Here is a 17,763-nt window from a genome sequence, read left to right on the forward strand (position 1 = left end):
ATGGGACAGTCCTGCACAACTACTAGGTATGAAGTGTATCTAAATCCAACAACAAAATATTGAAGCTTATCAGTCCTTAGATGTTGTAGCTGCATTAGTCCATTTTCCATTATTTTGTTTCTAGTCTCACCTGATGATCCTGCCATGAATACACTTCCTGTCATAGGACAACACTCACTCATTGTACTGTTGGTATCTAGAGGAGTCTTTTGATGACGAAACGTGCGTCGGGTGGCGCTCTTGGTGACGCGTGCTGCAGCGTGGAGGAGACGCGGCGGCCATCTTTTTGGTTGTCGACGCGAGGGACGCCGAGGAACACCGTGGGGAGGTCCATACACACTAACCAGAGATGCGAGATCATCTTTTTAATCCTGTAAGTGTGTTTTTTTATATATGGGAATAAACTTTAAAGCAGTCTGCGCTATGTGAGTGTCCCTGCTCTTTTTCATTCCATATCACACCATCTATTTGAGTTTGCCAGTCCAGGATCAGAGAGTGAGAGTCTTCGTTCCTAACCTGTTTTCTGGGCTTATGCGATCTCTGTCATGGGGGTCAACTACAGCTGGTAAGCAGTGGTGATATTGGAGTGCTTTTTGGTGGCGGTTCTTCGACTCTGAGGTCACTTCATCTTTCTTCAGTGTGGAGATACATTCCTAAGGACTGCTTTTGGCTCATTTATTTGGGACAATTTTATAGGGTTTAGCGCCACAGCTATTGCTCTATCTAGAGGAGTAGCTTTGTCACCCTAGGACAAGAAATGCTAGGACTACAAAACACTTTCTCTTCTCCACATCACCATACCAGAGAGGTAAATGTCTTGTAGTTCACAGAGGAGCACTAGGCAGAACTAGTAACACTGCAGAACCTATAGAAACTTCTAAACCCAGTGGATTTGAGGAGAGTGTAACCACTTGTGAATGACCCCCCTTACATATACCTAGTACGGAATCTAACACCTCTGGGTCTGATCACACAGCGGGAGCCCAGCCCAGCTCAATGTCCACCGGCACCAGCTGACTATACAGTACACAGGAAAAATAGTGATTTGCCTATGTAAACAAGGCAGATTGCTGTTCTGTCAGTAGGGAAGGTATTGAACCTGTGTTCCTGCATAGCAGGATCATGGATCAATGTCCTCCCACACAGTGAGTAAGCACAGGCTAGGTACACAGTAAACCCTTTGATCACCCCTGATGTTAACCCCTTCCCAGCCATTGTCATTAGTACAGTGACAGTGCATATTTTTTTAGCACTGATCACTGTATTGGTGTCACAGGTCCCCAAAAAGTTTGTTAGTTTCCGAATTGTCTGCCACAATATCGCAGTCCAGATATAAATCGCTGATCGCCGCCATTACTAGTAAAAAAATAAAAATAAATAAAAATATTCCATAGTTTGTATATGCTATAACTTTTGTGCAAACCAATTAATATATGCTTATTGGGATTTTTCCCCCAAAAAATATGTAGCAGAATAGATATTTGCCTAAACTGATGAAGAAATTAGATTTTTTTAAAAATTTTTTATTAGGTATGTTTTATAGCAGAAAGTAAAAAATATTGTTTTTGTTTTCAAAATTGTTGTTTTTTTTTGTTTATGGCGCAAAAAAATAAAAGTCGCAGAGGTGATCAAATATCACCAAAAGAAAGCTCTATTTGTGGGAAAAAAAGGACATACATTTTAATTTGGGTACAGCGTCGCACAACTGCGCAATTGTCAGTTAAAATAACGCATCTTCCGGAGGTCAGATGGTTAACAAGTAGCTTATTGAACAAATATAACAAAGTGCATTCACTTGTATATTTAAATTTCAACCCAGGCACAAAAACTGCAATTTAAATATATTTCTCAAAAGCCAAAAGGGGTGTAAATAATGTAGGGTTCACCAAACATCTTTGCAAACCCAGATAATGTATTCAAAAATTTGCAGTGATATTATCCAATTTCTGCCCATTGCTTGAGCAGAGCTATGGGAAGAACCCAACACGCCCACCCACTAAACTGCAAGGGGCAGATACAAGACCAGTCACCCTGCACAAAGAGAGCAAGTATTACTCATCACTCTTTATTACAGGAAGCTCCTGCACAGAGACAAAGTTACACACTGAATTACTAATAGTGTAGTGCAGTGCTACTATTCTGAGTATGAGTAAAAAAAATAAAATAAAGAGTTTGAAACAAATTCAACACAAAAATTTTCACGTATATGAAGAACAAAAAATATTTTAAAAAATACATGATAATAACCCATACATGGGCCAATCTTGACCTAATTAATCATATCATCCTATAGTGTCTATACAAAGTCCACACAAAAAGAGTGTTGCTCTATTCTTCCAAATGTGGTGACCAATGTAGAGTGAGAAAACAGCACTAGTGCATCTGGAAGAAGACACACTGCAGCCTCTTACAAGGACATGTTCACCATTAGATGCACAAATGGTCAATCAGCGCATATAGGGTTAATATATCCAAGCAGAATATCATCTCTCAGGAACAATCATCAGAGATACAGTAGCTTTCGGACTGCCTCTTATTAAAAATAGAGAAAGTAGACACAGGGCAGCCCTGTAATCTTGTATAAACTGCTTTATTTTAAAAATTGCAAAGTGCACACTTACATAGATAAAGTCAATTGAACATGCATTGCTGTAATACACATCCCATGGACAAACAGTTTGGTCTCCGCTGGCTGTCGGCTAGCGTATTTATTGAAGTCTCTCCTGTAGGCCCCTCCCTATGCGTTTCGTCACAGATGACGTTGTCAGGGGACAGGGTGAGGTACACACTACATTTCTGCAGAGATCTGGAAGAAATACACAAAGCACACCAAGATTCAACTAAGAATAAACATGCCTCTTGTTTGCTTGTAACATATCAAAAGATGGCAAATAAGAGATGGTCATTGATAGGGTTTATATACAGTGGGGATCGAACGTTGGGGCACCCCAGGTAAAAATTTGTATTAATGTGCATAAAGAAGCCAAGGAAAGATGGAAACATTTCCAAAAGGCATCAAATTACAGATTAGACATTCTTATAATATGTCAACAAAAGTTAGATTTTATTTCCATCATTTACACTTTCAAAATAACAGAAAACAAAAAAATGGCGTCTGCAAAAGTTTGGGCACCCTGCAGAGTTAATATCTTGTACTGCCCCCTTTGGCAAGTATCACAGCTTGTGAATGCTTTTTGTAGCCAGCCAAGAGTCTTTCAATTCTTGTTTGAGGTATCTTTGCCCATTCTTCCTTACAAAAGTCTTCCAGTTCTTTGAGATTTCTGGGCTGTCTGTCACGCACTGCTCTTTTAAGGTCTATCCATAGATTTTCAATTATGTTGCAGTCAGGAGATTATGAAGGCCATGGCAAAACCTTCAGTTTACGCCTCTTGATGTAATCCCCCGTGGATTTCGAGGTGTGTTTAGGATCATTATTCATTTGTAGAAGCCATCCTCTCTTTAACTTCAGCTTTTTCACAGATGGCATCAAGTTACCATCCAAAATTTGCTGAAAATGTATTGAATCCATTTTTCCTTCTACTCGTGAGATGTTCCCTGTGCCACTGGCTGCAATACAACCCCAAAGCATGATTGATCCACTTCCATGCTTAACAGTTGGACAGAGGTTCTTTTCATTAAATTCTGTGCCCCTTCTTCTCCAAACGTACCTTTGCTCATTCCGGCCAAAAAGTTCAATTTTAACCTCATCGGTCCACAGAACTTGTTTCCAAAATGCATCAGGCTTGTCTATATGTTCATTTGCAAAGTTCAAACGCTGATTTTTGTGGTGAGGACGTAGAAGAGGTTTTCTTCTGATGAATCTTCCATGAAGACCATATTTGTACAAGTATCTCTTTATAGTGGAATAGTGTACCACAACTCCAGTGTCTGCCAGATCTTTCTGGAGGGATCGTGCAGTCAAACGTGGGTTTTGAATTGTTTTTCTCACAATCCTGCGAGCTGTTCTGTCTGATATTTTTCTTGGTCTTCCAGATCTTGCTTTAACTTCCTTAATTACATTCCAAACAGAGGATATTGACATCTGAAAACGCTTTTCTATCTTCTTATAGCCTTCTCCAGCTTTGTGAGCGTCAAGTATTTTCAGTTTCAGTTTTCTAGACCAGTGGTCCTCAACCCTGGCCTACAGGGCCCACTAACAGGCCAGATTTTAGCTATTACCTTGGGGAGATGCAGACTAGAGTACTGCAATCACTGAGCAGCAAATTATATCACCTGGGATGTATTTCAGTTATCTTGAATATCTGGCCTTTAGTGGGCCCTGTAGGCCAGGGTTGAGGACCACTGTTCTAGACAACTGCTTAGAAGATCCCATGGTGCTGATTGTTGAGGCAAGGTCAGATGAGTCTGGGCATTTAAAACCTTTGAGATTGACATCACCTGGTCTTCCCAGACGATGATTGGGAACAATCTATGACACTGGCAGGTCTCAGCCTTGCAAAGGGGGCAGTGCATGCTATAAATTCTGCAGGGTGCCCAAACTTTTGCAGATGCCATTTTTTTGTTTTCTGTAATTTTGAAAGTGTCAATAATGGAAATAAAATCTAGCTTTTGTTGACATAGTATAAGAATGTCTAATCTGTAATTTGATGCCTTTTGGAGATTTTTCCATCTTTCCTTGGCTTCTTTATGCACATTAATACAAATTTTTACCTGGGGTGCCCAAACTTTCCATCCCCACTGTACATGGTAATCTTATTTTAATACTTTTATTGATTTTGTCTAATTTAATTAGACGTTAAATTTGTCTAATTTAATCTATCTATCTATCTATCTATCTATCTATCTATCTATCTATCTATCTATCTATCTATCTATCTATCTATCTATCTATCTATCTATCTATCTATCTATCTATCTATCTATCTATCTATCTATCTATCTATCTATCTATCTATCTATCTATCTATCTATCTATCTATCTATCTATCTATCTATCCTTTCTGATTCTTCACCAGTTTGTCTATGGTTTTGTCCATCAATTTATCCATCCATCCACTTATGGCTCCTAATTTATCTTGCGGGATATGATATTCTTGTGCTGCCCATGTTTTTATTTCAAACAAAGTGTCTTAACCACTTTACCGCTGCTCACGTTGATACTACTGCGGCAAAGTGGCTCTTGTAGGTCTGACGACGTAGACCTACGTCGGCAGACCCTCCCCCTTCTAGGCGGCGCGCGCGCGCCGCCGGAGGCTCGCTCCCGCTGTATTCAGTCGCGATCGCCGCTGCTCTTCCCCGATCATCGGGGAATCGAGTGTGGAGATCCGCCGGCTTGTGTAAACACAAGCCGGCGGATCTCCGAAGTGACAGGCAGGCAGGGTCAGATTGCAGGGTTCAGCATAGCGGAACCCTTGATCTGTCCTTGTGTCACATAGTCACCTCCCCCACACACGTCAGTAAGCACCAGGCATACATTAACCCCTCCCTCTCCAATAAAATTAACCCCTTCCCTGCCAGTGTCATTTTTACAGTAACAGTGCATATTTATAGCACTGATTACTGCAGTAATGTCACTGGTACCCCCAAAAGTGTCAAAAATGTCAGTCAGGGGTACGATCTGTCCGCCGCAATGTCGCAGTCCCGCAAAAAAAATCGCAGATCGCCGCCATTAATCGTTAAAAAAAAAAACACCAAAAATGACAGAAATCTTTCCCTTAGTAAACGCAATAACTTTTGTGCAAACCAATCAAAATACGCATATTGCGATTTTTTTTACCAAACAGGTAGCAGAAAACAAATTGGCCAAAAATTTAAAAAAATTTAGATTTTTACATTTTTTTGGGGGGGAATTTCATATAAAAAAATGTGAAAAATATTGTTATTTTTTCAAAATTTACGCTTTTTTTTTGTTTATAGCGCAGTAAAAATCGCACAGGTGATCAAATACCACCAAAAGAAAGCTCTGTTTGTGGGAAAAAAAGGACGTCAATTTAATTTGGGTACGGCGTCGCACGACCGCGCAATTGTCAGTTAAATTCGCACAGCGCCGAATCGCAAAAAGTGGCCCAGACGTAAGACAGCAAAATCCTCCGGTGGTAAAGTGGTTAAATGAAGTAGTTCCAGAATCTAAATGTGCTTCTTTGATAGTTACACATTCCATCATAAATTGCTTTGACATTGAGTTGAATCTATTTCACATTGAGTTATTTTATCCAATATTTTTTTCCTGACATGTTAATGTTAGTTTCCCATCAAACCATCCATCCATCCATTCATCAATTCATCCATGCCGCCATCCTTTGATATCACACTTGAGAAGTCTCTGCCATTCAGCTATACGCAGCAGAGAAGACAGTAACTTCACAATTCCATACAGCTTGGAGCTATGTGTCTCTCATAAAGAGGTAATTATTGGTGACAAAGCATGTGACGGAGAAAAATGGAGGTCTCCAGGCGTGTATAATATTTAACACACAAAGCAGGAGTGTGACTGACAAAGCTGGTACCAATGTGTCAGCCCAGCGTGATAGAAAATGTAAAATTATATCTACAAGGAATTCGGTAATAAAGCTTTTCCCAGAATAATGACAGCTCTATGGCGGCTGCCAACATTTCAATAAGTTTTCCAGACGCACTGTGCTACTGAGCAGGTGCCCTGCATACAATGTAATGTACACTGACTCGGGTAAGGGTGCTATTATACAGCTAGAAGATAAACAGACATAAAAAGAGGCATGTGGAGCAAGCAAATGTGTCATCTGTGATTTCTGATTGTAAAGTCTGTGATTTCTGTAAAATTATGTGTACACGGGTGTACAGGTCTGGCGATTCTGGCATTTGCCAAAAGGGCTGGCATGACACTGAAAAACTATGAGCTGGTATGAGCTAACATGGGCTGCTCAGTCTTGGTAAACCCTCATTTACTGTAACTTGTAGTTGTCCTTAAAGTAGAGTTACACTTCCACAAGAACATTTAAGAGCACTGTAAGCTAACCAGGATTGCATTTGAACATGATTGTCATATTATTTGCATATAAATAGTCTGATGGCATGATTTGTGAAGGAATGAGCTGTAGTGGCTTTTTTAATAGCAAATACCACCTTGGGCTCAGTCATATCCAATAAGGAGGAAGGTTACTTCTTGGCCACAGTCACACCCATACGGGAGGGGAGGACTTTGCTCTGCCACTGCATGTCAGGTCCACAGCATCTGGTGAGTTTAGGAGGAAGAGGTCACTACTGGTTGGGGTAAAGGGGTCTGTACTGAAAGGAGGGGAGGAGCAGTGGGGTGGACTGAGGTCTGTAGTTACATAGTAAGCATGGTTGAAAAAAGACACAAGTCCATCCGGTTCAACCAAAAAAAAAACAGTATTGAAAACCCAACCATACAATCCCATATACACAATCCTATTCCCACAGTTGATCCAGAGGAAGACGAAAAACCCCCAGCAAAGCCTGATCCAATTTGCTACAGCAGGGGAAAAAAATTCATTCCTGATCCCCCGAGAGGCAATCGGATATTCCCTGGATCAACTTTACCTAAAAAAAAAATGTTAGTACCCATTTTTATTATGTGCACCTAGGAAAGAATCCAGGCCTTTTTAAAGCAATCTAGTGAGCTGGCCAGAACCACCTCTGGAGGGAGTCTACTCCACATTTTCACAGCTCTTACTGTGAAGAAACCTTTCCGTATTTGGAGACAAAATCTTGTCCCCTGTGTTGACCTTAAAGTGAACAACTCAACACCAAGTTCACTATATGGACCCCTTATGTATTTATACATGTTGATCATATCCCCTCTTAATCTCCTCTTCTCAAGAGAGAATAAATTCAGTTCCTCTAATCTTTTCTCATAGCTGAGGTCCCCCATGCCTCTTATCAGTATGGTTGCCCTTCTCTGCACTTTCTCCAGTTCCCCAATATCCTTTTTAAGAACTGGTGCCCAAAACTGAACTGCATATTCCAGATGAGGTCTTACTAATGATTTGTACAGGGGCAAAATTATATCTCTCTCTCTGGAGTCCATGCCTCTGTTAATACAAGAAAGGACTTTGCTTGCTTTGGAAACCTCAGCTTGGCATTGCATGCTATTATTAAGCTTATGATCTACCAGAACACCCTGATCCTTCTCCGCTATGGATTCCCCAGTTCTACTATACCTAGTATGTATGATGCATGCATATTCTTAGCCCCCAAGTGCATAACTTTACATTTATCAACATTAAACTTAATTTGTCACATAGTTGCCCAATGAAACAGCGCATTGAGGTCAGCTTATAAGTTGGAGACATCCTGTAAAGAAGTTATTCCAGTGCAAAGTTTGGTGTCATCTGCAAAGACTGAAATTGTACTTTTAGACCCCATATAGTGAGGGGGTCTGTACTGGCAATCTGTATTGAGAAGGGGCTGTGGGGGGGGGGGCTGGCTGTGCTGAGGGGCTGGACTGGGGGGTGGGGTCTGTGCTGAGTGGGGGTTTAAGACTGTGGGGAGCGGGAAGGGGAATCTTTACTTGATAGAGTGCATATGGGGCTGTTGGGGGAGATCTGTACTGTGGGGAATATGGACCTGGGTGGGACTTTATACTAAAAAGGAGAGGATAATTTTCGGTTGTAATCTGTATATTAGCATGTGTGTTATGTACTTCTGACTCCTGCATTTTCTGCTTTACATATACATATTTCTGATCCCTGTACTCTCTGTATCACGCAGTCCTGACCCCTGCAGTCTGGGTGTTATACACCCCTGACCACTGCACTTTGTGTGTTATACACTCCTGACCTTTGCACTCTGTGTTGCACACTCCTAATAACTACACTCTGTACATTATGTGCTCCAGACCACTGCACTCTGTGTGATATGTATTCATGAGCTCTGCAGTCTGTGTGTTATGCACTCCTTAACCCTGCACATTATACAATAACCACTTCTGATCCCTACAGTTTGTGCATTACGCATTCCTGACCTCTGAACTCTGTGCATCACATACTCCTATTTCCTGCACTCTGTGTTATGCACTCCTAGTAACTGCAGTCTATGCAATATGCGCTCCTCCAGACCACTGAACTCTGTGTAATATATATTCATGAGGCCTGCAGTCTACTCCTGAACCCTGCACATTATGCGGTAACCGCTCCTGATCCCTACACTCTGTGCATTGCATATTCCTGACCTCTGCACTCTGTGCTTCACACACTCCAGATCCCTGCACTCCGTGTGTCATGCACTCCTGACCCCTGGACTCTGTATTGCACATCCTGAGCCCCACACTCTGTGCATTGCTTTGATGACACTCTGCACTCTGCCTGTGCATCACACGCTCCTGATATTGTATACAATACACTCTGTATTGAACACTCCTGAGCCCTACACTATGTGCATTACGCCCGCCTGACGCCTGCATTCTATGCGATACATACCCCTGAGCCATGCAGTCTGTGAGTTATGCAATGCAGACCTCTGCACTCTGTTACTAAATCCTGTGCCCTGCACTTTGTGTGTTAGAAACCATTGCCTCAGCCTGAGCCTTGCCTCCTATGCATTATGCTCTCCTGAACCCTGCACGATAGACACTGTGTTGTACGTTTCATATTCCTGACCACTGCACTCCAAGTACATTTTGTACTCCTAAAGTTCATCTTCTAGGTAGGCTGTGTGCAGAAATGCATTTGCAATAGTAGTTTCATGAAAATGAGTGAATGGAAATGCAGGTGGAACATGACCTGTGAAGGAATTCCAAGGCTAAGCATGGGAACTTTATACACATATCCAATTCTTGTGTACATACATATACAGTATATTAACCAATGCATATAAACATGACAATATGAGAAAGATATGGCATGCTTTGTACTCCAGATGATTATAGTACACATATTTATGTAATGATGAGGACTGCAGTACACAGATTTGATCCTACTCTGTAGATGCGCCGTGCTTGTGACCTCTCCCAGCCTTCTGTAATAAAATATGATCAAATGGACATTGTAATAATATAACTGTCACTTTGTTCTTTCCTACAGCCAAAAACAGTAGCAAGAAGACAGAGAAAAACAAGAAAGTCTCGGAAAAGTTTATTTATGGAGTGGATGAGGAGAAGACAGTGCAAGATGTCAGAGAAAGTGCGTGAGAATGTTTTTCTGTTTCCTAACTCCGCAGTTTGTGTTATCTATGTAGTTGTTTAGAGGTGCAGCGAAGGGAACTATCTTCCACACATTGCTATCCTCCTTATGATCTGCCTTTGGGAATAATTCTGCCAATTTGAAGATTTTCAGGGATTTTGTATATCAAACCTTGCTCCCGGAGTACCATTAAAGCGTTTCTATATTAAATTCCAAATTCATACATTAAATTCTACATTGAATTTCAGCTATTACTACCCTGTTCTTATTAACCACTTCAGCCCCGCCCACCGTACATTTACTGTGGCGCTCAGCCGCTGCTGGGCAAAGTGAGGTAGTCCTACGTCGCTCGCTCAGGAGACTCTAGGGGGCGAGCGCTCCCGCCCCCCACTCGTTAGCTGGGGAGCCAGCGCGTGTGACCGGCAGCTCCGATGGCCCGCAGCAGAAAGAGAAGGACAGACGGCTGATGTAAACACAGCTGTCTGTCATTCTCCCTGAAGTCATCACAGAGGCTATGTGATCCTGCTATATAGGATCACGTCTCTGTGATTACTTCACAAGCCACGCCCCCCTGACAGTTGGAATCACGCCCCTTGGGACACATTTAACCCCTTGATCACCAGTACAGTTAACCCCTTCCCTGCCAGTGTCATTTTTACAATAACAGTGCATATTTTTAGCACTGATTACTGTAGTAATGTCACTGGTAACCCCAAGTGTCTAAAATGTCAGTTAGGGATCCGATCTGTCCGCCGCAATGTTGCAGTCCTGCAAAAAAAAATCGCAGATCACCGCCATTACTAGTAAAAAAAAATGTAGCAGAAAACAAATTGGCCTAAAATGTTAAAAAATTTTGATTTTTACATTTTTTTTTCTTTGAGAATTTCATTTAAAAAAATTGTCGCTCTTTTTTTGCTTATAACGCAAAAAAAAAAAAAAAAAATAGCACAGGTGATCAAATACCACCAAAAGAAAGCTCTGTTTGTGGGGAAAAAAAGGACGTCAATTTAGTTTGGGTACAGCGTCGCACGACCGCACAATTGTCCATTAAATTCATACAGTGCCTAATCGCAAAATAGGGCCTGGTCATTGAGCAGTCAAATCCTCCAGGGCTAAAGTGGTTAAAGTATAACTAAATGCTAAACTTTTTTTTCGTTTTGCATAGAGTGGAGATGGGCTAGAACACCTATTAGGCTTTTATTGCTACATCTGCCCCCATTAGGGAGATTTACCCTCTCTATGTGTCCTGTTTACCTTTATCATCAAAAGGGCAAGTAAAAGAAAACCCTAATTTTGGGTTGTCCCCAGAAATGTAATAGAGGGAAAATCCTAAAATGGGGACACTAATTCTGGTAACCTGTGGTTCCCCAAAGAATCCCTTAATTTGCAGGGATTTTATCTCATTTCCAAAAAGTGAAGGTAAATCTCCATAATGGGACTAAGATAGCAAAAAATAAATTGACAGGGCTTATAACTCTCCATTATTCTGTCCAAAAAGAAAAGTTTTGCCTATAGTTCTACTTTAACCACTTCCTGCCTATGCCAATTTTCAGCTTTGAGCGCTGTCACGCTTTGAATGACAATTGCGCGGTCATGCAAAACTGTACCCAAATGAAATGTTTATAATTTTTTTCACACAAATAGAGTTTTCTTTTGGTGGTATTCAATCACTGCTGGGTTTTTATTTTTTTTATTTAAAAAAAAAAAAAGGAAAAATATAATACATTTTGAAAAAAAAAAAAAGTTTTTCTTTTTTAAGTGTTTCTGTCAGAAATGTTTCTTCTTCACTGATGTGCGCTAATGAGGCAGCACTGATAATTTGGCACTTATGGGCACAGATGAGGCAGCACTAAAGGGCACTGATTAGGTGGCACTGATGAGGAGGCACTAATTTGTTGCACTGATGGGCACTGAGAGGTGCCACTGATATGTGGCACTGATGAGCACTGATAGGCGACACTGATGAGCGGAACTGGTGGGTGGTACTGATTGAAGCATTGATGGGCAGCACTGATGAGCAGGCACTGATGGGCACTGACTGGCATCACTAATAGGCACTGATTGAGGTCACTGATGGGCACAGATTGGTGCCCTGATTATCGGTCCTGATCATCCCTTCAAGGAGATGCCGCTGATCGGCTCCCCTCGCCACACACTCTGACAGTATGAGGCGAGGAGCGCTGATAAGCAGCACTTCCGCATTTACATGTGATCAGCTGGGATTGGACAGAGCCGATCACATGGGTAAAGAGCCACATCATCGGCTCTTTACCAAGATCAGGGTTGTGCCGTGTTCTAGAAACACGGCGCAGCCACGATCGCCATGCTGCAAACCTCTGTGGGCGCACAAGAGTGGCTGTTCTGGGGCGCCATTATTTGATGTCATCCCAAAATGAGAGCCAAACCGCTCCACCGTCATTTGACAGTGGGCAGGTGGGCGGGAAGTGGTTAATCAAAATGATCTTGAAGTTTGTAAGCTTGTTTTGTAAAAACCCCACATATATACCATGCACTGTTAATATGCTTGGCTGTGTCACATCTCACAGAATCTGCCTTCTGAAATACAGAGTTGCTGGAGGGGGGAGTCTCAAAAGGTGGAGTTAGTACAGGAATTACTGCTTTCAGGCAGAAAGATACCATGGGATATGTAGTTCCTAGACATTGAAAGTAAATGACAGGAGGAGGAGCTACAAGGCATTCAGGGAGTCCAGGAAGTTGTGGAAAGAGATGACCACCAGACAGGCAGAACTCACAACAGGAAAATACATTTTTCATGTATGCTTAGTAGATTATATTGGATTGTCAAATATAACTATTATTTGCATTTTTATTACAATGCTGATGTTATAAAATGAAAGTGTATGCTTTGACTATTGATTTTCTTTCATGCTAAAATCCAGAAAAAAGAGAGATTTCGCTAAAAACCAAGAAATCACAGGTGCTAAAATAAATAATAATATAGTCAAAAGCTGCTGACACTATAATCCTGGTAAAGGGACATCAAAATATTAACACACAAATGCAGCGCTTAAGACCTCTTGAAAAGTCCAATATGCAAACGAAAAACAATATTCCAAAAAGAGTCCATAAATGTGCAAAAATGCATGCAGGAGAAGTGTTTAGAAGAATCCGTCACTGGAGAAAAGAGTTTACACTGACCCTTACCCCAAAAGATGGACTACTTGCGCAAGAATAGTCAATAAAGCTTAGGCATATCTCATTCCAACTCTCCACTGCTATGGCATCAAGGATCTTCAATAAAATGGCATATACCACCATATATAGACTCTCATGATAGATATATGTAAGGATAAGCAGAAAAGAACCTCATTGCGCAGTATTACTTATCATAAATAATAATTTATTGATCCAAAATGGTCACAAACAGAAGCATAAAAACCACATGCAAGTCATCATATGATAGCTGATGTTTCCATCTAACAGTATGGCCGACTAACCAGCATGGTGACATCACATGACCTAGCTCCTGCTGATGCTCTTTGTTATAAGCAGACATCATCAGGGGTGTGGCGACACATGTGTCCATCACTAATTATTTAGGGTAGCGACTGGAAATGATAAATCAACTCATAGTGAAACAAGAGCAGATCAACAAAATGCAGCCCCGTAAGCGACGTTCCGGAAGGCGGGCGTGAAGCCTCGTCAAACCGTAAATGACGTAAATATGCCGCAGACTGCACAGATGTAAACACAGGTGAACTGGGTATAATGTAACTTAACGTTCCGGCGACAAACATGTCCCAGCATCTTAACCGGAAGTAATATAAAAGCGCTCCATATAGGACACAACAACAACCTCATTACTTATGCAAATGTGTTCCATGAAGAAGGCCAAAAATAGCGGCAAATCATAAAACAAAAAGAAAAAAAATATATATATAAAGATACAAACACTTGGTCTCACCACATCAAAACGAAAACCAATATATAGTACGAAGAATCCAATAGCTAAAACTGGCTAGCATTGAATAGCATGCCAGATTTGGGTTTCTAAATAAATAAATAACCCCCAATGAAGGACGCTGATAGCACCATCTAATGGCTGGAAAAAAACACTATCAATAACAAACAATCAAATGATAAAAACAAGCTGCAAGCAAAATACAAAAACAATAACACAGAATCAAATGGACAAAGAATATATAGAAAAACAGTGTTTAAAACAACAACATATAAATTAAAATCAAATTAGCAAAAATATGTATAAGGAAAAAATAAATAATAAAATGGAACCAACTCATCAATGATAAAATAAGTTTAACTGTGATTAATAAAGGCACTGATGTCCCACTCAATATTTAGGCCATGGTGCCTGTAAGATCTCAGCCAGGAAATCCACTTGGTTTCTAGCTTGGAAATCTCCCTCCTGATATGACTACCTCTCCAATGAGGCTGGTATTGGTCTATGGCCATTAAAGAGATACCCTTAAGGTCTCTACCATGGTGACAATCAAAATGCTTTGAGAGGCTAAGTTTAGGAAAATCTTTCTATATGTTGGCTATATGTTCTTTCATTCGCACCTGAAATTCTCGAACAGTATGGCCAAGATACTGTAGACCGCATGGACTGGTAATGATATATACCAACATTTTTTGATGCACATGTCAGAAGTGAATTAATCTAGTATGACTTGGAGGTGACATTTGATTGAAAGGAGGTATACCTTCTGTCCTTAAGACAGCTAATTTGGCAGACTGCACACCTCCTACAGGGATAAAACCCTTTCATCTTCACTTGTGGAGGGGATCTATTACATTGGGAGCAATCTGTAGCCTCAAGGGGGGAACCCCCCTAAAAACCACCGCAGGTGCTGCTGGCAGGACTGGGCCCAAGGCCCAAGGCCCTGTCACCCTTAAGAACATCCCAATGTTTTTTAAGTATGTTTTTAACCGCATAATGTTGAGTAGAATAAGACGTGAAAAAAGGAAACTTGGGTGAAAATTTTGAGGAATAGTGTTTAGCTAACTAAGATCTGGGGGCTAAGATGTCAGATCTATCCCTATTAACTACTTAATCAATAACCCATTTGAGTTATACAGGGTCATAACCCTTCTCCAAAAACTGTTTCTTCAAGGTATCCGCCTCTTGAAAATATTTCTCAAGGAAAGTACAGTTCCTCTTTATTCGTAGGAACTGTCTTTTTGGTATTGCCTTAAGCCAAGAAGTATGATGCCAGCTCTTCATATTTATGAAACTGTTACAATCAGTATCCTTGAGTGGAAGTTACCAATCTATTATCCAACACTTCTAAGAACCCCAACCTTACTCATCTCGTGTTGGAGAATGATTCCTCGATCATTATTGTTATGTTGACCCATAAACTCAGTGCTCAGGTTAAAAAGGCCTCCATCATTTATACTCTTCTCTTTTTTTAGATCTACTCTTCCTCCCCCCTCTGGTTCCTCGTTTTGTTCTACACTTCTTCTAAAAGAGGAACTAGAGGGGGGAGGAAGAGTAGATCTAAAAAAGAGAAGAGTATAGTTGATGGAGGCCTTTTTAACCTGAGCAGTGCTGTTCTCTCTTGTGAAGAAAAGCACGTACTTAGCCAGGGTTTAAAATTTGCTCATTAAGTTTGATGTTTTTATGAATGTTCAGAAGTACATTCGAAACTGAATATCCAGAAATATTTAATTACCAATCCTACCCGTATTGGTATGACCAATATGGATGGGTTTAGACACTACTCATTGACCAATGCCTCCCTTTTCAATCCTCCAGGCAATCTAGCACCGCCATTGGGGGTCTTTAAGGACTTAGTGCTGAAAGATCTGGATGATGTTAAGGTTAAAAAATCTGGGAGTGATCCCAGGGCTGGAATCCTGTGGGAACACATGGGAACGGCGTTCCTGTACTTATTCTACAACAGAAACGCTGTTCCCATTCCCCTGAGCCCTGACACGATCCCAGTGCCACCTCCTGCTCTCGGATGGCGGGTCGGTAAGCATAGATGGCGGGTTCCCGACCCGCCATCTCCGAGCATCACTGTAAACTGAGCCGACACTACAGGAAGCAGAGTCAATGATTCCTGTATAGGTGCTGGAACATGTTTGTTGCCGCAATATACTTACATTATCTCCAGTTCAACTGTGTTTACACCTGTGCAGTCTGCGGCGTATTTACGTCATTTCTGGTTGGACGAGGCTTCACGCCGGCCTTTCCGGAACGCCGCTTCTGGGGCTGCATTTTGTTGATCTGCTCTTGTTTCTCTATGAGTTGATTTATAATTTCTGGCCGCTACTCTATAAAATTAGTGATGGACACATACGTCATCATGTTCCTGACATCTGCTTATGACAAATGCATCAGTAGGAGCTAGGTCACGTGATGTCGCCATGCTGGTTAGTCGGATGGAAACATCAGCTATTATATGAGGACTTGCATGCGATTTTTATGCTTCTGTTTGTGAGTATTTTAGACCTTACCAATAAATTATTACTTTCTATGCTATATCTAGCATGAGAGTCTATATATGGTGGTATATGCCGTTTTATTGAAGATCCTTGATGCCATAGCAGTGGACAGTTGGAGTGAGATATGCCTAAGCTTTATTGACTACTCTTGCCAAGTAGTCCATCTTTTGGGGTAAGGGTCAGTATGAACTCTTTTCTTTGGTGGCGGATTCTTCTCAACACTTCTCCTGCATGCATTTTTGCACATTTATGGACTCTTTTTTTGGAATATTGTTTTTCATTTGCCTATTGGACTTTTTAAGAGGTCTTAAGCGCTGGATTTGTGTGGTAAAAAAGAGAGATTTACTAAAACTGGAGCATTATGATTCTGGTCAAGCTGTGCATGGTAGCCAATTAGCTGCTAACTTCAGCTTTTTCAAGTAAGCTTGGACAATAAAACCTGGAAGCTGATTGGTTTCTATGCAGGGCTACACCAGATTTTACAAACGTCAGTTTTAGTAAATCAATCCCAAAACACTTTCATTTAAATATATTCCACACAATAAATAAATCCAATCTGAGTGCACGTAATACCTTTGGGTATCCAGATATTATCTTGTAAAAAGAGTGGTGGCATCATCACTGTGCTGTACATAGCCTGTGCAGAGAGCGGAGCTGTGGGAGGGACTCAGCAGGCCCCACCACTACAAGCTCCCTGCAGGAAACTACAGGTGGGTGGATAAAAGACTAGTGACCCTGTACAAGAAGAGAGAGCAGCAATGACTGGTCTGTATTACATGAAACTCCTGCCCAGAGGTAAAGGGCTTGTTGCAGATTTAATTATTATTATGAAAAAAGATTTGGAAACAAAATATACAAACTACACCAAGATTTATTTATTTAGCACCAACAATTCATGCAGCACTTTACATATATATTGTTCATTCACATCAGCCCCTGCCCTAAAAGAGCTCACAATTTATGGTCCCTAACTCACATTCAAACACATACTAGGCCAATTTAGGCAGGAGCCCACTAACCTACAAGCATGTTTTTGGAGCGTGGGAGGAGACTCACACAAGGAGAACATGTAAACTCAATGTAGGTATGGTCATTGTTGGGATTTTAACCATTGACCCTAGTGTTGCCAGGCAGAAGATCAAACCACTAAGCCAGCCGTCTCTAAACTGTGGCGAGAGGCCGAATACAGCCCCTTGCTTTATTTAGGCCCTTGGGGAAATATTTCATCCTCGGAAACCAACAATGGGGCATA

General features: G+C 41.1%; 1 protein-coding gene across 2 annotated transcripts in view; it reads left to right on the forward strand.

Annotated features, from left to right (window-relative positions):
- CPXM2 (carboxypeptidase X, M14 family member 2) overlaps window positions 1-17,763 on the forward strand; it is a 163,432-nt gene that overhangs the window by 24,796 nt on the left and 120,873 nt on the right. For both annotated transcript variants that reach the window (XM_082267448.1, XM_082267447.1), the window contains one exon: window positions 9,981-10,079. In XM_082267448.1, the coding sequence (XP_082123574.1) occupies window positions 9,981-10,079 (99 nt within the window). The remainder of the gene's footprint in view (window positions 1-9,980; window positions 10,080-17,763) is intronic.

Source organism: Pelophylax lessonae (genome assembly GCF_965119305.1).
Source record: "Pelophylax lessonae genome assembly, chromosome: 9".
Taxonomy (NCBI): domain Eukaryota; kingdom Metazoa; phylum Chordata; class Amphibia; order Anura; family Ranidae; genus Pelophylax; species Pelophylax lessonae.